The 18,832-nt window shown below is 45.3% G+C and overlaps 2 protein-coding genes and 3 non-coding genes across 7 annotated transcripts; 3 read left to right on the top strand and 2 right to left on the bottom strand.

The window, feature by feature from the left end:
- Positions 1 to 120: 120 nt before the first annotated feature.
- LOC133924879 (UV-B-induced protein At3g17800, chloroplastic-like) lies at positions 121 to 3,589 on the top strand. Of its 3 annotated transcripts, none has more exons than XM_062370611.1 (3): positions 121 to 592; positions 2,024 to 2,301; positions 2,712 to 3,589. In XM_062370611.1, exons 1-3 carry the CDS (start codon positions 464 to 466, stop codon positions 3,508 to 3,510), a joined length of 1,206 nt encoding a protein of 401 aa, XP_062226595.1. In that variant the 5' UTR covers positions 121 to 463; the 3' UTR covers positions 3,511 to 3,589. The 3 variants fall into 3 exon arrangements, with proteins under 3 accessions (XP_062226595.1, XP_062226596.1, XP_062226594.1); XM_062370612.1 differs by lacking the exon at positions 121 to 592 and adding an exon at positions 599 to 1,397; XM_062370610.1 differs by lacking the exon at positions 121 to 592 and adding an exon at positions 1,404 to 1,793.
- A 1,694-nt stretch (positions 3,590 to 5,283) lies between these two features.
- LOC133925706 (U1 spliceosomal RNA) lies at positions 5,284 to 5,444 on the bottom strand. The gene has a single exon (XR_009910977.1). It is a non-coding gene; the product is annotated as a U1 spliceosomal RNA (small nuclear RNA).
- A 4,467-nt stretch (positions 5,445 to 9,911) lies between these two features.
- LOC133925718 (U1 spliceosomal RNA) lies at positions 9,912 to 10,070 on the top strand. The gene has a single exon (XR_009910987.1). It is a non-coding gene; the product is annotated as a U1 spliceosomal RNA (small nuclear RNA).
- A 1,004-nt stretch (positions 10,071 to 11,074) lies between these two features.
- On the bottom strand, positions 11,075 to 12,105 carry LOC133925601 (oligopeptide transporter 4-like). Its single transcript, XM_062371474.1, has 3 exons — positions 11,931 to 12,105; positions 11,692 to 11,826; positions 11,075 to 11,596 (listed from the first exon to the last, which is right to left on the bottom strand). Exons 1-3 carry the CDS (start codon positions 12,063 to 12,065, stop codon positions 11,075 to 11,077), a joined length of 792 nt encoding a protein of 263 aa, XP_062227458.1. The 5' UTR covers positions 12,066 to 12,105.
- A 711-nt stretch (positions 12,106 to 12,816) lies between these two features.
- Positions 12,817 to 12,955, top strand: LOC133925674 (small nucleolar RNA Z247). Its single transcript, XR_009910948.1, has one exon. It is a non-coding gene; the product is annotated as a small nucleolar RNA Z247 (small nucleolar RNA).
- The last annotated feature ends 5,877 nt before the right edge of the window (positions 12,956 to 18,832 follow it).

The following is an 18,832-nucleotide window of genomic DNA, read 5'->3' as shown; positions in this document are numbered from 1 at the left end:
GGAGATGAGCAAGCAATGGTCCATGAACATACGAATTAAGTAATGATTCATAAAAAAATAAAAAATAAACTAAGTGATGACTATTGAGTACGCACCTCTCGGTACAAACCCAGTTACCTGGCACACAGGCTAAAGACAAAACCACGTCGCTTCACGTCCAGAGTCCCGACTTCCACTCCCAACTTTTCTTCATCCCGTACGCTTACGGCAGATGGCTGGCTCACAAGCCTCGCACCGGCATCACTTGCCGTGCCGTGCTCTCTCAACGGGACTTGGACGGAGCACACCTGTAAGAAGCAGAGGCGGAGCACGAGCCCCCGATAGAAAAAGAAGATGAGGGCCTCGTTGCCAAGCTGCCAGTCCACAGTTGGGAAGAAAATCTCAGGAGCCCAACACAGCCGACGGAATCCCACCTGCTCCCCTGCCCAAGCTTCGCGCTGCCCTCCTCCCCCATCCGCCCGCGATGCCGGCGTGGGCCGACGCGGCGCTCGTTCTCACCTCCCTACCCCCCGCCATCACCGCCTCCTCATCCTCTTTGTCATGCGGCATCAGGCTGCGCGCCGCTGTGGAGTCCAGCAGGCTCTTCTGCAAGGTGGTTCCTCCCCTCCCGGCCATTTCTTACTTATGGTGAGGCGGGCGTACCGATTTGTTCCCGAGCATGTTTAGCTCGCGTGTATTGGTTTGATTCCTCGGCGTATGTGTTGCTGCTGACTTGTTGGTCGTTGGGCTTTGACAAGTATGGGCATTCTGGCTGAATTGAGCAGCTGATGTGTTTTATATCTGTACTGAATTTTGGCTGGGATGTTTTGCTGCTCGAATCGGACGCTGTCTAGATCGGGATGCAAAAGAAGGTCTGAAGCATAATTTGTGGGAACTTGGGTGGTTCTACTTAAGTGGACTGCCCTTTGCTTTGCTGCTGCGTAGTGCCAATCTGAGCTGTGTTGCACGAGGTTTTTGTGTGCCGTTGCCCAGTTGTGCTATGTATCCACTGTTATATTCGCCAGCATGCTTCCTCAATTGCAGGTGAGCTGTTTAGGGTGTTGGGTGTACTTTGTTCATTTGAACAAAAGATATGATCACTTTATTCAACCTTGGTTTGTAATTGGAAATAATCTACTGAAAATTGTACTGCCTCAGAAGGTGGAAAATTGAATCTGTACTGAATTTTGGCTGGGATGTTTTGCTGCTTGAATCGGACGCTGTCTAGATCGGGATGCAAAAGAAGGTCTGAAGCATAATTTGTGGGAACTTGGGTGGTTCTACTTAAGTGGACTGCCCTTTGCTTTGCTGCTGCGTAGTGCCAATCTGAGCTGTGTTGCACGAGGTTTTTGTGTGCCGTTGCCCAGGTGTGCTATGTATCCACTGTTATATTCGCCAGCATGCTTCCTCAATTGCAGGTGAGCTGTTTAGGGTGTTGGGTGTACTTTGTTCATTTGAACAAAAGATATGTTCACTTTATTCAACCTTGGTTTGTAATTGGAAATAATCTACTGAAAATTGTACTGCCTCAGAAGGTGGAAAATTGAATTAAAAAACTTATTCACTAGATGGTGCAGCTCAAACCGTATTGATAGGAAAAAGAATGCGTAGAGTGCCATACTATTCAATATTTGCGTTGTGAGATTTTAGTTGTTATTGATGCTTGTCATCGCATGGCAACCCTTTTTCATAGATTTACAAAAACTTCTGTCCGATCTTTGCATCATCAATATTTTGGCACACTTGTTGCACTAAATTATGATGCATTTGCAGCTGATGTTGGTCGATCCCAGTGTGTAGATTTTCTTGGTGATGTGAGGCTTTTCCTTGACACCTGATAGTGATCGTTGCATTTCATCCTTTCCTATGCAGTTATGCTTGAACTGTTCTGCTCAACCTGCATGTTCACTAAGTTCCTACTTTATTTATGTTAATTCGCTGTTTATATCATGATGTTATATTATGTAGGAGTAACATATGTCCCACTTCATGTTCCAAGCTAAGTTATTCCGGGTCAAGTGAATGATGGCTTCTTTTTCTGCAGGGCTTTCCTTATAGCATTTGTTACAAAGCTGGATTCCAGATTAATAATTACCGTATGAGGACCTTGAAGGTTAAAGCAAAAACGGAATCTGGTGATGGCTACACACGGCTTGCTCCACTTCAATTTGAATCTCCAAGCGGTCAACTTCTAGTCCAAATACTACAATCACACCCTCACCTGCTTCCTGCAACAGTTGGTCAGCAACTTGAAAATCTGCAATCGGAGAAAGATGAGCAAAACGAAGAAGCCTCAAAAGCTCCCCAGGACCTCCTCTACAAGTAACTCCCCTCAATTTGTTGGAACTGTTTTCTTCAATTCAGCAGCAACCAGCAAGTACTCAATTATCACATCTGCTGTTCTGTTCACCATGTTTTACCCTCATATGTTACCCAACTAGGCAACTACCCATGATACACTTTTATTCTCACAACATTAAACAAAATGTTATCTGCTCTATCGCAAAAAAACTGCAATTACGCTATATAGTAAATAAATGCAACACAACACAAGTTGGCTAGCATAGATGTAAATTTTTTTTTGATGCAGCTATGTTGATTTTATAGAAAAAATGGGGTGGGTGGGGGGAGGGGGGGAGTAGACCCTCCAATGAAACATGTAAATATAGTCATATTCACATCAACCAACATTCAACAATGCACTAACTGATGAGAAGCTAATTGAACCACAGGAGAATTGCAGAAGTCAAAGAGAAGGAAAGGCGAAATGCCTTAGAAGAGATCATCTACTGTTTCATTATCTATAAGTTCATGGAGAATGACATGTCTATGACACCTGCATTATCACCAGGGGGTGGCCCTATACGCGACATATCCTCACTTCCTAACCAAGAGGACAAACTGCAAAGCATACACTCCCCAGACGCTTTTGAGATGATACAAAATCATCTGAATCTTATCATGGGAGAAAAGATGTCAGCACCACTAGACACTGTTGTTGAAATCAGCAACTTAAATCTCGGAAAGCTGTATGCAGCATCCATCATGTATGGTTACTTCCTTAAAAGGGTGGATGAGCGATTCCAACTCGAGAAAACTGTGAAGACTCTCCCCCCGAACCCCAAGCAGCAGATAGTATTTGAAAACCTGCAACCTAATCCATTCTGGGATATGGAGTCCTTGGTTCAGATTTCACCTGATGGGGAGGAGATCAGTTTGGACGATAAAGAATCAAATCCAAACAAGTTGAGGTCTTATGTTTCGCAATTGGATGCTGATACATTGCAAAGATATGCTACTATTAGATCAAACGAAGCTGTGTCACTGATCGAGAAGCAAACACAGGCTTTGTTTGGACGGCCAGACATTAAGGTATTGGACGATGGTTCTGTTAATGCAAAGGATGGTAAAATGATAACAATTACGTTTACAGAGTTCACTCATCTTGTTTTGGAGGCAGCTGCTTTTGGATCCTTTCTGTGGGTAGCTGAGAGTTATGTAGAATCGAAATATCATTTTGTTAACAGTTGATTGAGCATTTTGTAATTTTTGAAATGTTTTGTGTACATGTGATAAGGTAGGATCCACCTGTGTTATGCTTTTCAGTGCAGTCATGGTTCTTGCTCACTCTCAGAAACGGGCATGGAACATAAATCATCACTCCCCTATAAGGGCCCGTTTGGATCCCATGAATTGGGCTGAATCTGATTCAGATTCTAGAATCGGCCTGGTTGGTTCTATCTCGAATTGGAAAGCATGAATCCAGCAAAATCTAGGGAAGCCCGCACAATATAAGATTCCTGCCAAAAAAAAAAAAGAAGGAAACTTCGATTCCATCGGATCCATCCCGTCCCCGTCCTCGCGTGCGACCCCGACGCAGCGCCGCAGCCACCGGGCGCTTCCCCGTCGTCGACCTCCTCCACGTTCCTCTCACACACACTTATCCGGGATTAGCAGCCCTGAGGGGCTTAAGCAGCATGCTCTTGCATGCCTTGGTTTGGAAATGGCTCGCGTCAAGACCTTACTCAGCAGCCGAGCAATGGTGCCTAGCGGAAGAGTGATGATGCTGAGGAGCATCCACGAACTCCTTTTCGGGCTCTGCAAACACCACCTTCCTCTTTTCCTTGTCCACCAGGAATGACTTGTATCTTGCCAGTGCTAACAGGAGCAGCTCCGGCCATGGATACCTATGCGCGACGAGAGAGTAGATTGAGAGAAACTGAAGGTTGTTGGGGTGTTGTGAATGAATTGCTTGAGTTCTTATTCAGAACCCACCGAGTTTATATTGTCGAAGTCAAGTACCTCATGGTACCTTCAGAATAATCTCCTCAGATTCAGTGATCAACTATAACTGTTTCTGAAATGCTGCACCGGAGCCCCAGGGGTTGCCTAGACTTCATTATAGCTGTGACATTTGGTCTTCCGAGTCCAAGCTGCAGTCAGTGTTATGATCTGGAACTGCCAAATAGACTATTTTATTAGAGCGGAGGGCGAACCTTCTTCTTGTCGCCATCCTCTTCCATCTCTCAATGGTGGACTAACCTAGCCACCAATGAGGAATGTTCTTAGACGGGGGCTTAGGTCACTAGTTATTCTGGTCAGCTGGGAAATTTGGAAGGAGCAGAACACTAAGGTCTTCTAAAGCGAAGAACGACTGGCTTCGGCCGTTGTCCAAAAAATTGGGGACGAGACGGACCTCTGGACCCTGGCCGGGGCGCGGCCTTGGGCTAACTTCTTTGTGGCGAGTAGTCATGTTTTCTCTGGTGCGGTTGCCTTGTCGGCTTGCGTTTCTTTTCCTTCTTTTTTCACCTTATATATTGTAAAATCTTCTTTTTATTAATATAACATGTAGCTCTCCTGTTGTTCGCTTCGGAAAGAAAAAAAAGAGCGGAGGGCGAACGACGTTTGGTATTTTGGCTCGTTTAACTCAACTCAAGGAACACATTTACAACCAAAAATTACTCCGTGCGCTCGTGAATTCGGATGAGTATGCAAGGAAGCTTAACACGCGAGAATGGAAGTGTTAAGCCCGAAGAACCCTTCCATCTACCGAATTCCCGGTTATAAACATAATGACGAGAGCAAAAACAAAAGGCAAAACAGCAGTGAGTTGCTGAGTCAACTCAAATGTTTAAGAAGTGAAAAAGACCAGTAATCTGAAATGTTACATCTGAATCCTGGACACAGGTCACGACTGAACGACAATCTGCAACCTATTCAAAATCAGAAAATTGCATCAACGGCCAAACAAAACCTGAAATCCAAATATTTCAAACGATAAACTAAACTTTAATTGGTATTTTGGTAGGGGCCGCGCGAACGCATACCCCACCTGCCACAAATTATGACGTCCACTCTCCTACTTGAGGAGATGGTAAGCCAGTGCTCCTCCCAAGTGCAATGGAGACCACTGACTTAGGCCATGGTTATTCTTGATCGACCATAGACCCAGTCCAGGTAAGTATGTTTGCAAGGTGCCCCTCTGTCTTAATTATTCTCCTCCCGCTTCTTTCCTCGGTTTCATCAGCCGATATGGTACTATTCTATCCGCTAAACAGGCGGTTTGCTTGCACTTGGGCTAATTGCGGCCAGGAGTCAGGACTAACGAGTTCGTGTTGGACTCGGCCTATCAACGCAGGCCCTGCCACGCCTAGTAACCAAGCGTGTGCCACGCGCGGCCCTGCCAGGCTACCCGCTCCTCGACCGGGCTTTGCGCACGCGTGTTTCTGCGGCGTGTTGTGACGTATTCGCGGTCGAAACCGCGACGATCTCCTACCGGCGGCTGCCAAAGGCGCCAGGAACCCGGCTCTCTGCAGCCGGCTCGCCGCTGCGCCAAGGTGGGGTGCACGCCCCGGGTTCCAGACTGGAGAGATGCCGCGGAGGCGAAGGGTGCGCGCGGAGCGTACGTAAGAATGGTTTTCATCGGGCAACCTAATGTGAGCCACGGTCATCAATGCCAGCCCACCGCGCCGGAGCCACAGCCGCCCGTCCCGGACAAGGATGGTGTGGAGCACTGCACGACCATCGCTCCGGCCGCATGCGGCGTGCCGATCCCAAGTTCCGGCTCTTTGGATCAAAGGATTTTTTTAGAAAAAAAACACAGGATTCCAGTTCCTATAGGATTTAGTACTGTAGCACCATTTGGAACATAGGATTGAAGCCATAGGAAAAGAAAACACAGAATCCACTCGGATCTCATTTTTTCACTCGTTCACGTAGGAGTGAGATAAATCAAGGCCTGATCATAACAACAAATAAGGCAAATGGTTGTTTTAGATGTACAGAGCTGTAGTTGTATTACTCTACTTAACTTAATGTACTGTTGGTTCTAACAATTAATGTTTTTTTTTTCTACGACTCATCCAAAGACCTATTCCTATAAATTTTTTGTGTTTTTCAATCATCTATTTTCCACCCGTTACCTTATCTTATTACCATGTTCTTACTATTCATATGTTTTTCTAATCCTACATTTCAAGTAAACAGTCACCGCATCCTCGACAAAAGGGTAGGGGAACTCGGCAGGCTGCAGCCGCCTACTGCGCCGCGTAGCAGCTGCAGGGTACTGTAGCGTGGCTGCGGCAGATCCTGTACGTTCCAGAAAATGGAAAATCAGTCGCCATTTGCCAAGCTCGGAGGCTCCCAGTTCGCAACTGTACATTGTTTTACTGGTTTTGCAAGGGAAGCCGGTCCATGATGCGTAGTAAGGTTTTTGTTTTTTCTCTGAACCCGTGAAGAGAATTCAGGAGAATTGTATATTCGAGTTTATTGAGCAAGAACTTACAGACATGGTACGGGCAGCCCTAGTGATGATCAAACACCAGAAGAACACAAATGAAAATACTGCGCTTGGCCACCCGGACCGGCACGTTGGCCAGCTGCTGTGGACAGACCTGGCAGCAGTTTATGAGCCCGAAAAAATAGGTCCAGCCCAAGCCCGTTCAAAACATTAATTTTAATTATATTTGTATGTTAAATTAATCAGGCGGACCGAGCCCTGCCTGATTTTGCTGTCCAATGGGGTTATTGGACCGGGTCTAGGCTGCCATTTTCAGCCCGGAACAAATTGGGCTTTTTTTCAGTCCGGCCCATGCTCAGTGTTATCTGTCATGCTATTTACCGTGCTATGATGACTGAGAGCAATAATTTCATCAGTGTTGTCTGACTTGTTTGATCATTATTAAAGTGCCCATAAGTTGATCCCCTGCGTTTCTTGGTCCGAAGCAGATTTTTTTCTCTCAAAAGAACGGTAAGAGCATTGCTGATTTTTTATAAGAATGAAGAATTGATCTAATTTATAAGAAAAATCGGAGTTAAAAATCACACAAATGTATGATTAATTCGATGTAAAAACAGGTAAAATCCCTTGCTCAATAGACATCCTTTTCGAAATAACTGTCCAAAAAAGACACACCACTAACTACTTGGACTCCACAAACTGATTGGATCTGTCATAGGTTATTGTTGCCAATGAAAGTAGCTCCGATTTTCTGCAGTGAAACACACAAGTACCTCAAACTTGTCACACCCACGACCCAAAGACCACCACTGATACTGCCGTGGGGACAACCGTACACCGTGTCATCGTTGCTAAGCTCCATCGAATCCCGGTGACGCAACAACTCTAACTTCTCCACTGCAGAGCGCGCGGCGGATTGCTTCGCCTGTTCATCTACTGATCAGATATTCAGGTCTAAACCAAACTTCTTTTTCATATCTCTAAGCTCGGACACATTACTTTCCTTGCGCTGAACCCATGGCTTCTGTTGCCATTAGCCTGCATTTGCCATCACGAGCTCGACCAATGGTCGACCCCTTGGTCGGCCGACGCCGGCTCTCATGTGAAGGGGTCCTGCGAGTCCCGAAATCGTCGAGAAGACGAGGATGCATCATGACTCCTCGCGACGACTCGTCGGAAGGAACGAGCAGGGTGGCTTGCATCAATCGCAACAGCCACAACCGTAGGTCGAGAACTCATCCTGACGCCTCCCATCCTCGTACGTGTGGTTAGGTTTCAAACAAGGTGTGGTTTGGTTAGATAATTCCATCGATCTTTACAATATGAAAATCAACAGAGTAGAAGAGAAAATGATGGCGTTCATAGTTCTATTTCAATTGCCCTCCTTGTTATCCTTCCTGAATCTTGCCCTTTTTCTGCTTCTAGCTGGTAGCTGCCTTTGTCCTGCTTTATAAAGAACCAGATGAAAGGTGCATAGTGCACTCTTGGCACTTTGGCAGTGCAGCAGGAGTAGGTGAACACTTTCTTTTTTGAAAAAAAAAAGAGAGAAATATTATGTTAGGAGCTTGACTGGCATTTAAGAATTAGATAAACGTTTGGGTTTGAGTTGGACGGGCGAGGTGCTCAATAGCACCTCCTACCTTACCGAGCAAGCGACAACACAATAAATACACAAATCTCTTCTTATCATTGTCGTCAATAATAAGAAAAGATTGTGTATTTACTGCCGTGTCATTTGCTACTCCTTTTGTTCTCAAATAGATGATATTTAGAGATACATGCAATCAAATCTTAGAATCTTTTATCAGTAGTATACACAAAAGTATTAATTTTTGTCATATGAAAATAATATTAGTATTTTGTAACGGAAAATACTTCAATTAAATATATTTTTAATAACTTTTGATAATAAATAGTTAGAAAAAACAACGATCAAAAGAATGTATCATAGACCATATCAATATCATAAACAACAAGTAAAAAAGAACAAAGATATTAGGTTACTCCCAATGCAAATTTCTTAGAGCAATACATATCTCCTTCCATCTCATATAGATATTAGTGTAGAAATTATCTCTCCAATGCAAAGTTTCTTTCACATCTTTAAATATGTGTGCACATCTAATTTTTTCTATTGGTACTTATTTATTTGCTTGTTTCATGTAACACATTAAGATAGATATTGAGCACCACAATGTATTTCTTAATTTGTTTTTTGTGTTGGATATTATGTCTAGCTTTTTTCTTTAGGAAGAAACAAACTTCATCTCTATCTTCTTTAATTTATTGCCACCTCATAAAAAATCCTATATATATAATCATTTAATGTCTAAGAAATACTGTAAGCCAAGATAGAGCATTGGGAGTACGGCCTTAGTTGCTACCACAATGAACTGAGTTATTAAAGTCAGTAGCAGATGGAGAGAAACATGCTTGAGCTCCATACGCTGGTGAGCCATTGCATGCATATCAGTGTCGGTTGGCGTTCCTTGTTGGCTTCTAAGCTCACTGGCACCGCATGCATTAGTGCTCACGGCCTCGTTTGCCTTGCTAGTCGTGCAGTGCAATCTTGAAATTAATGTGCGCAACGTGCAATGGACGGCATGAACTAGACAAGTGTTCGTGCTTGTCTAGTTCCATGGCATGATCATTTTGTTTGAGAGAACACGGCACACAGATGCAGCTGTGTAGCACTGTGTCGCCAGCTCTCTTTCTCTCTATATATATATTCCGAGAACGCGCTGACATTGGTTGCCAGGTTGGGAACCCGGGCACGTCGTCTGACGCGTCTGCGCATCTGCAGATGTGGTGTAGCGGCTTGCCGAACGCCGGGGACCCTTGCACCTGTGGGCTGTCTATCACGTCTGTACGTACGCGCACGAGCCGTTAAATCTAAAATGTATAGCGCAGATAGAGATCTCACAGAATTGGTTTCCGTCCCCTGCGGATCCGTGCGCGGGGTCGCGGCCGCGAGCTCGTCACAGCGCAGCAGAAACACAGGTGCGCAGGCCCAAGGAGTGGTGGGCGCGTAGGCCTCTATTGAGGTGGCGAGTCCAATACGAACTCGTGACCTATGACCGCGATTAGCCCACACGGAAACCACCTGGTTAGCAGAATAGCACCGTATTGGCTGTTGAGACCGAGGAAGAAAGCGGGAGGATAATATAGCAAGACCGAGGGGCACCCTGCAAACATACTTACCTGGACGGGGTCTATGGCCGATCAAGAAGGGGCATGGCCTAAGTCAGTAGCCTCCATTGCACTTAGGAGGAGCACTGGCTTATCATCTCCTCAAGTAGGAGAGTGGACGTCGTAATTTATGGTAGAGGGGTACGCGTTCGCGCGGCCCCTACCAAATCAAATCAATGTTTGTTTGAATCTTAATCTTAGTGTTGATAGAAAGTTTTTGTTTCTAGACTTTGACTACTGGCATTTTTAGTGGTCCAATACTTGTTGGAATTAGGTGTGCAGTTGAGAGTTTGTCATCAAGAAGTGTGCTTATGTTTTCACTTAAACATCTGGTACTTTGTCGTTCTTTCGTGGTAAATTTGTTGCTTGATTCGAGTACTACATCTGTTGTCTTTTACCTTTTCTTACCGAACTTATCAATAGTGCCATCCAATTTTCTTTCATCACTGAATCGTGCCCGGACAACTGGTGTTTCTGATCCCTGCAGAGTGACCTCTAAAGATGTAACCCAGCCACAAGCCTGAAAAGGTCCGAAACTCAATTCAGACCACAAATATCTGGTGAAATTCTGCAACCGTGACCTTTTTGTTATGATAGTTCTAACTTCAAAGTTAAAAGTCGAACTAAACAAAGTATTTAGTATCCAGAACAGACACATAAAGGTAAAGAGGATGTGCATGCTGAACCCAGTGACATTTCACCATTTATATATACTAGTGTTTAAAAAATCGGTCCTAAGCGGCGCTTGGCCTAGCACCTAGGCGTTTCTACCAACTATCTCTATTTTATATGCTAATTTGCCAATGTTATTCTCAATTTTTCTTTCTTAATATGCTAAAAATACAACCACCTAGGAGTCACCTAGGCGCTAACGCTATACGGAACCCGACCGCGCAAACGCCTAGCGCATTTTCAAACATTGGTATATACATAACACAAGCGATAACAGTCACTAAACAGCAACCATCCAGACGTCCTTCTGGTTAAACGACCAGATGAGAGCTATTCAAACTGGCCAACTGATTTCACAAAAGCTATATAAATCTACACCTCTTGGGTCTTGGCAGGTGCTCCTTGGTTTGATCATCAGAGGACGGGGCACCCGTCCACCTGCACGCCCCTGGCCGTGGGGCAGATGGCGAGGTCGCAGTGCTCGCCCCTGGACCCCTACCAGTCGAGCTGGTCTCCGCCCATGGACAGCGCGAAGTAGATGACCAATGGCCGCCGACAGCACGTAGTTGTACCGCTTCCACCACCCCTCGTGGTACCGGAACACGAAGAAGTTGAACACCGTGCCCACGAAGCACCACGCCGTGTAGTTGAGCGCCGACGCCGGAGGCATGATCCCCGATTCCCCGTGGCCCCGAGGAGCACCGGCAGGTTGACGAGCCTGATCCACCAGGCGTGCCCGGGCAGCGCGCTGGCCAGGAGCCACACGATCACCGGGCCGATCAGGCCGCCGAGGAAGAACCAGTTGAGCGCATTGTAGTAGCCGAGCAGCCCGAAGATGCGGCGCGGGCCGACCAGGCCCCAGATCACAGATGCGTCGAAGAAGACGTGGTCGCCGGAGCACGTCCACGGGCTGCCCTCCGGAGGAGGTTCTTCTCGCAGATGTGCGGCACCATCGTCAGCAGCCACCACGCCACTATCGTGTTCACCGTTGACGCGACAACCGTGCCGGCCGATGAACTAATCAATTTTCAAACACCAGTTTGTTTGATCAGACACCAGCTGGCCTCGATTGAAAGATAGCAAGATTCTTAATTGAAACTGATGCATAGTACCTGAACTAGGGACATGGATCTCGGCGGGATCTTCATGTAATGGCCAAGCTTTAAGTCTTGAAGGAAGGAGACGGACTGGTTCATGCTCATGTAGCCGTAGACCTTGAAGCACACGTTTGCTATCGGACTCCCCGGCTGATAAGCCCCAAGCAATACTCCGTAATGAAGGAGACGGATTCTTATTCCAACACGACTGGAACTTGGAACCATGCCGTTGAACTGAGGCAGTTGGTACGTACCGTGTTTGTGGTGGCGGTGATGACACTGATCGGGAGCGTGAGGACGAAGGCGATGGCGCAGGCGAAGAGAAGCCCCCACCATGGCAGCTGCACCTCCTCCTTGAACACGGTGCAGAGCACCATCGCTCCCACCATGGTCACAGCGAGCAGTATTAAATATCTTGTAACAGAAATATAGATACATATGATTTGGCCTGGCTATAGATAGACAGTTTAGATTTGATTCCTTTGTATTAGGCTTGCCACTAAGTTATCTGGACTATATATTCATCTTTGTATTTCTGCCTGTTTAAGGTCTAATCAACGTGTAGACGCCGCACCGTCGGTGTTCAACCCATCTAGCTTTCGTCCTCTGATTTTCACATGGTACCAGAGCCTATCTGAGATCAATTCGATCTTTGACATGGCTGGATCTTCCACCGGTGCCGTCTCCAATCCCTTGCTCGGCTTTCAGATCTTAGAGAAGCTGAGCAAGCAAAATCATGCGCTATGGAGTGCGCAGGTACTTGCTGCTATACGCGGCGCAAGATTGGACGGCCACATCAACGGCACAATTGTGGCTCCAGCAGGACAGATCGAGCACAAGGAAGACAACAAGGTGACAAGGATCTCCAATCCGGCGTATCAGGAGTGGTTTGCCACGGACCAACAGGTCCTTGGCTTCCTCTTCTCATCTCTGTCGCGAGAAGTTCTCACTCAGGTCGCTACATCAAGAACGACGGTCGAAGCTTGGCGCACCATAGAGGGCATGTTCGCATCTCAAATGCGTGCTCGCTCTCTCAATGTCCGTCTCTCCCTCACGACGACACGCAAAGGTAACTTGACCATCTCCGAATACTTTGGAAAGATGAGGTCTCTCGGAGATGAACTTACTGCATCTGGCAAGCCAGTAGATGAAGAAGACTTGGTGGCTTATATATTGAATGGTTTAGATGATGACTTTGAACCTGTTATCTCTGCATTGGTGGCAAGGGTTGAACCCATCACCATGACAGACTTATATTCTCAGTTGCTGAATTTTGAGAACAGGAAAGCTCTTCGCAGTAGTGGATCTTCAGTGAATGCTGCAAACCATGGGCGTGGAGGACTGCCCACCCGCGATAGAGCTGGATGTGGTCGCAGTGCACTTCGTGGCCGAGGCAGAGTTGGACATGGCAGGGGCGGCAACAACCAGCAGCGTGTCGACAATCGACCTATCTGCCAGGTGTGCTACAAGAGAGGTCATGTGGCCTCAGAATGCTGGCATCGTTTTGACAAAAACTATGAGCCTGAAGAAAAGCATGTCGCTGCTGCAACCCCTGCTTATGGAATAGATACCAATTGGTATCTTGACACAGGTGCAACCGACCATCTTACCGGTGAGCTGGACAAGTTGGCTATTCGGGAAAAATACAAGGGGAACGATCAGATCCATGCGGCAAATGGTGCAAGTATGGAGATTAAGCATATTGGTCATTCTGTTGTTTCTACCCCTAGCCGAAATTTGTATCTAAATAATATTCTTCATGTGCCACGAGTTACAAAAAATCTCATATCTGCTCATCGCCTTGCCATGGATAATTTTGCTTTCCTTGAAATTCACCACAAGAATTTTTTTGATTAAGTATCGAGCCACGAGGACCACAATTCTTAAGGGAAGATGTCACCGAGGTCTTTATCTCCTTCCTTCTTCACCGGCAAAGCAAGTCTCCTTGGTCACGCCATCCTTCTCAAGGTGGTATAGTCGTTTGGGTCACCCATCCACTCCAGTTGTTACAAGAGTTCTTAGCACAAATAATCTACCATGTCTCTCTGAGTCCAATAAAGAGTCAGTTTGTGACGCATGTCAAAAGGCTAAAAGCCATCAACTACCATATTCTAGGTCATTAAGTGTGTCTCACCATCGTTTGGAACTTATTTTCTCAAATGTCTAGGGTGTTGCTCCGAGTTCTGTTAATGGAAAGAAATATTATGTTAGTTTTATTGATGATTATAGCAAGTTCATCTGGATTTATCTTCTTAAGAATAAGTCTGAGGTGTTTGAAAAATTCAATGATTTTCAGAAATTAGTTGAGAGACTTTTTGACCGTAAAATCATAGCTATGCAAACTGACTGGGGAGGAGAGTATAAAAAACTTCACCCCTTTTTGATAAAATTGGCATATCTCACCATGTCTCTTGTCCCTATGCTCATCAACAGAATGGGTCAGCAGAGAGAAAACATCGCCATATAGTAGAGGTTGGTCTAGCCTTGCTTGCTCAAGCTTCTATGCCACTCAAATTTTGGGACGAAGCTTTCCTTGCCGCCACATATATCATTAATCGTATTCCTAGTAAAGTTATCAACTTTGATACTCCTTTAGAACAGTTGTTCAAGCAACGACCAAACTATAACTCTCTTCGAGTGTTTGGATGTGCTTGTTGGCCGAACCTTCGTCCCTATAATACCCATAAGCTTCAATTCCGGTCAAAGCAATGTGTCTTTCTAGGTTACAACGCAATTCATAAAGGCTTCAAGTGTCTTGATCCCTCCTCTGGTCGGGTGTGTATATCTCTCGGGATGTTACATTTGATGAAAATGTGTTTCCTTTTGCTCAAATGCATTCAAATGCCGGTGCTCGATTGCGCTCAGAAATATCTCTTCTTCCATCTACCCTTGTTTTCCACGGCTATGATCAAGTGGGAGAACATCATCAGAATGATCGTATGCCTCCTAATGTCGCTAACAATTCTTTTGAAGAAAGTACAGGTGACGGCAGTGGAAATACAGAAGCTCTGCAGCAGCAAATAACAGGTTCTGGAGATGGAACGTTGCCGCTGGAGACATCATCGGGGTTTGTGCCCGTTCCCTCTCCTGCTCAGAACAGTGTAGTCCTATCGGAGGCGCCGCTGGAGACATCATTGAGGTCTGTGCCCGTTCCCGCTCCTGCTCAGAACGTGGCAGTCCCATCGGAGGCTTATGAGGACGTGCCTCTCCCTGCTCAGGTCGTGGCCGTTCCATCGGCTAACTCTCCACGGCGCGAGTTCCCATCACGGCGCGAATCCCCGTCTGGTGCAGCTGCTACTCCCTCGGGATCTTCTGAAGAATCGCTGGGTGCTAGTGGCGCAGAAACAGTATGAGGAGACACATACACGTTGGAGGTTGATTTTCCAGAAGATCCTACGCCAACCAGACCCCATACTCGCCTGCGTAGTGGAATACGCAAGGAGAAGGCATACACTGACGGTACAGTTAGATACACTTGTTTTACATCATCCGGTGAACCTCAAACTGTAGATGAAGCTTTAAATGATAAAAATTGGAGAGAAGCAATGGATGCAGAATACATAGCACTAATGAAGAACAAGACTTGGCATTTGGTTCCACCTCAGAAAAGAAGAAATATTATTGATTGTAAGTGGGTCTATAAGATCAAAAGAAAGGCAGATGGAACTCTAGATAGGTACAAGGCACGTCTGGTGGCAAAAGGTTTCAAGCAAAGGTATGGCATAGATTATGAGGATACTTTTAGTCCTGTTGTTAAAGCTACCACTATCAGGATAGTTTTGTCTATTGCTGTGTCTAGAGATTGGAGTCTGCGACAGTTGGACATGCAAAATGCTTTTCTTCTTGGAGAATTAGAAGAGGAAGTGTATACGAGACAACCTCTAGGGTATGAAAAATCCTCCTTACTTAATTATGTTTGCAAATTGGATAAGGCGTTATATGGACTGAAGCAGGCCCCTAGAGCATGGTATTCAAGGTTGAGCACTAAACTACAAGAGTTGGGGTTTAAGTCCTCAAAGGCAGACACATATATATTTTTCTATAGTAAAGGAGGTATTACTATTTTTGTGTTAATCTATGTTGATGATATCATTGCAGCTAGTTCTGTATCTAGTGCAACATCTACTCTATTACAGGATCTTGGGAAGGAGTTTGCCCTGAAGGATCTGGATGACCTTCACTATTTTCTTGGTATTGAAGTAAGCAAAATACCTAATGGAATATTGCTAAGTCAAGAAAAATATGCTTCAGATATACTACGAAGAACAGGAATGAGTGACTGCAAGCCAGTAAGCACACCTCTATCTACTTCTGAGAAATTGTCTGTTAATGAGGGTACTTTGCTTGGACCAAGTGAAGCTACACAGTATAGAAGTGTTGTTGGAGCATTGCAATATTTGACATTGACAATGCCAGATATCTCTTTTCCAGTAAATAAGGTGTGTCAATTTCTTCATGCTCCAACCACAGAACACTGGGCAGCAGTAAAAAGAATTTTGAGATATCTCAAGCATACTGTTAAATTAGGACTTAAGATTTGTAAATCCTCATTTTTGCTTGTGAGTGGTTTTTCAGATACAGATTGGGCAGGTAGTCTTAATGATCACCGATCTACAGGAGGGTTTGCTGTATTCTTAGGTTCAAACCTTGTGTCATGGAGTGCAAGAAAACAAGCAACAGTGTCGCGCTCCAGTACAGAAGCTGAATACAAAGCTTTGGCAAATGCAACTGCTGAGATCATATGGATTCAAACTTTGCTACAGGAACTTGGGGTCCAATCGCCTCAAGTTGCCAAGATCTGGTGTGACAACATTGGAGCTAAGTATATATCTACTAACCCAGTGTTTCATGCACGTACTAAACACATAGAAGTTGATTACCACTTCGTAAGAGAAAGAGTGGCAAGAAAACTCCTTGAGGTTGAATATATTTCTACCAAGGATCAAGTTGCCGACGGCCTCACTAAAGCTCTTGCTGCAAGATCTTTTGAGATGTTCAAGAATAATCTAAATCTTGTAAGATCAGATTGAGGGGGAGTGTTAAATATCTTGTAACAGAAATATAGATACATATGATTTGGCCTGGCTATAGATAGACAGTTTAGATTTGATTGCTTTGTATTAGGCTTGCCGCTAAGTTATCTGGACTATATATTCATCTCTGTACTCCTGCCTGTTTAAGGTCTAATCAACGTGTAGACGCCGCACCGTCGGTGTTAACCCATCTAGATCTCGTCCTCTGATTTTCACAAGCAGGGCTAAGAACCACCAGCTGAGTATGTCGTCGTACCTTCTCCAAATCCTCGTGTGCACGTCGGGCTTGCCCTTGTACAACTCCTGGAACCTCTGGTACATCTCCCAGTAGAAAGAAACGATTCAGTTAAGCCACGCAAGACGTAACACAATGATCATGAACACCGGTGAGCGTGTGTATGCACGTACTTTAATTTCCGTAGAAAAGGGCGACATGAGACAGTGTAGCGGCGATGGTGGCGAAGCCAAGGCCGTAAGATATGGCGTCCATGAGGAGATGTTATACATCTGGCCGATGCCCGTGAACAGGTCGGTGGAGGAGATGGGGAACGTGCCGGCGTTGTAGAGATTGAATGCCCAGTAACACATGGGCACTATGATGTAGACGAGGAGGACGAAGCCGACGTAGATGTTGAGTCTGCGCCTCGCCGCCTCGCCTGGGCTGTGGTCCAGCCTCGCCAACCGAGGATTTTTTTATTTATTTTAGTCTTTTTAAAACTAATATTTTAATAACAGCTCGTCGGTATCAAAATTTTCAGAAACTAGTCACTTTTATCACGCTATAGTATCTGACATGACTCCTCAATGTAGTCACGCCATATTTATTGGCGTGACCAAAGTGGCCATATTTATTGGCGGAAACCCCGGCGCCTTTACATGTGGGTTCGACATGTAAATTAAATGATAAAAATGCATATAAATGGAGCATTGCAAAGGAACTCATTTTTTCACCAAGTAACCTAGGGTTAAAAATAATTTTAGAAATTAGTACGCCACATGAGAGGAATATTAGTGAATTTTCTCAGATTTTTGAAAATTTATTTGAGGCCTTAAAAATTACTAGAATTTCTAAAAGTAACTATTTTTGGAGTTTTTTTATTTTGAAACCTAGATGAGGTATTGAGGTGAATACTTTTAAAATGGATTCATCATGAATTATAGAACATATAGAAAAAATTTCATGAATTTTAGAGTACAGCAAACCAACTGCTCAAATAGAGAAAGCGGAAAAAGAACAGCTAAAACCACTGAAAACACTGTTTATCTGCGAAAATACTGTTAATCCGAGTCGCATCAACCAATTTTTCGTGACTCAGGCTGCCATGTCTAACCTACGTGTAAAGGCAATGGGGTTTCTGCCAGCGTGACCACTTTAATTAGACGTGACTACGTTGGTAAGTCACGTCAGATACTTTGACGTGATAAAAGGGGCTAGTTCTTAAATTTTTTGATATCGACGGACTATTATTAAAATATTAGTTTTAAAAAGACTAAAATAAAAAAGTCGTCAACCGATGGCGGGTGGTTGGCGACGGGCAGGGGCGGACCCATAGGGTAGTCCTGGTAGGCCCAGGACTACCCTGTCCAGCCCAAAATGTTTGATTAGTAAGCCCGGTTGTCAAAACTTAAAAAAACCGAAAAGCCCTCTAGTGCTCACGTAGTCGCGTGCTGGGCTGGTGTCCTCTTGGGCTCGCGTGCGATGGTTTTGACCTTCGATCTTCCTTGTCGAAGCCCGAATGCTGACTTGACGCCTCCTCGGTTCACGCAATCAGCCACCCACGAGGCAACGAGGAGTCGAGGATCACGCGATCAGCCATCGCCAGGGCTCAGCCGAAACCGTCACTCGATTGCCGAAACTGCTCGTCAAGGTCGTCCACCAAGTTTCATCGCAGCTGCAGACCTCGAGAGGTGGGACCAACTGCCGAGCAGGTACGCCGATCTTCCTCTCCATATACCAGTTCAGAACGCTAAATTTGGCAAATCGTAGTTGGAGTGGAGCACTGCTGCTGATTGGAGCTTTGCATTGACTAAGTACAAGTTCTTGGTTTCTTGCCCCAGCCTTTACGCCGGCACTTCGAGATTTATCGATCCTGAGTAAATGGAATTCGATCACATCTCAGTTG

This window comes from Phragmites australis, chromosome 7 (assembly GCF_958298935.1).
Source record: "Phragmites australis chromosome 7, lpPhrAust1.1, whole genome shotgun sequence".
In the NCBI taxonomy this organism is placed as follows: domain Eukaryota; kingdom Viridiplantae; phylum Streptophyta; class Magnoliopsida; order Poales; family Poaceae; genus Phragmites; species Phragmites australis.
The sequence above is the reverse complement of the archived record's forward strand: the minus strand, read 5'-3'. Positions and strand labels throughout refer to the sequence as shown.

Bases quoted from the DNA above. Each gene is read 5' to 3' on its own strand.
- LOC133924879 (XM_062370610.1), top strand. From the start codon at position 1,653: ATGGCAACCCTTTTTCATAGATTTACAAAAACTTCTGTCCGATCTTTG. The intron at 1,794-2,023 runs GTGAGGCTTTTC...CTTTTTCTGCAG, and splicing joins GTGTAGATTTTCTTGGTGAT to GGCTTTCCTTATAGCATTTG. The intron at 2,302-2,711 runs GTAACTCCCCTC...ATTGAACCACAG, and splicing joins CCCCAGGACCTCCTCTACAA to GAGAATTGCAGAAGTCAAAG.
- LOC133925601 (XM_062371474.1), bottom strand. From the start codon at position 12,065: ATGGTGGGAGCGATGGTGCTCTGCACCGTGTTCAAGGAGGAGGTGCAG. The intron at 11,827-11,930 runs GTACGTACCAAC...GGGGCTTATCAG, and splicing joins TCACCGCCACCACAAACACG to CCGGGGAGTCCGATAGCAAA. The intron at 11,597-11,691 runs GTACTATGCATC...AAAATTGATTAG, and splicing joins GATCCATGTCCCTAGTTCAG to TTCATCGGCCGGCACGGTTG.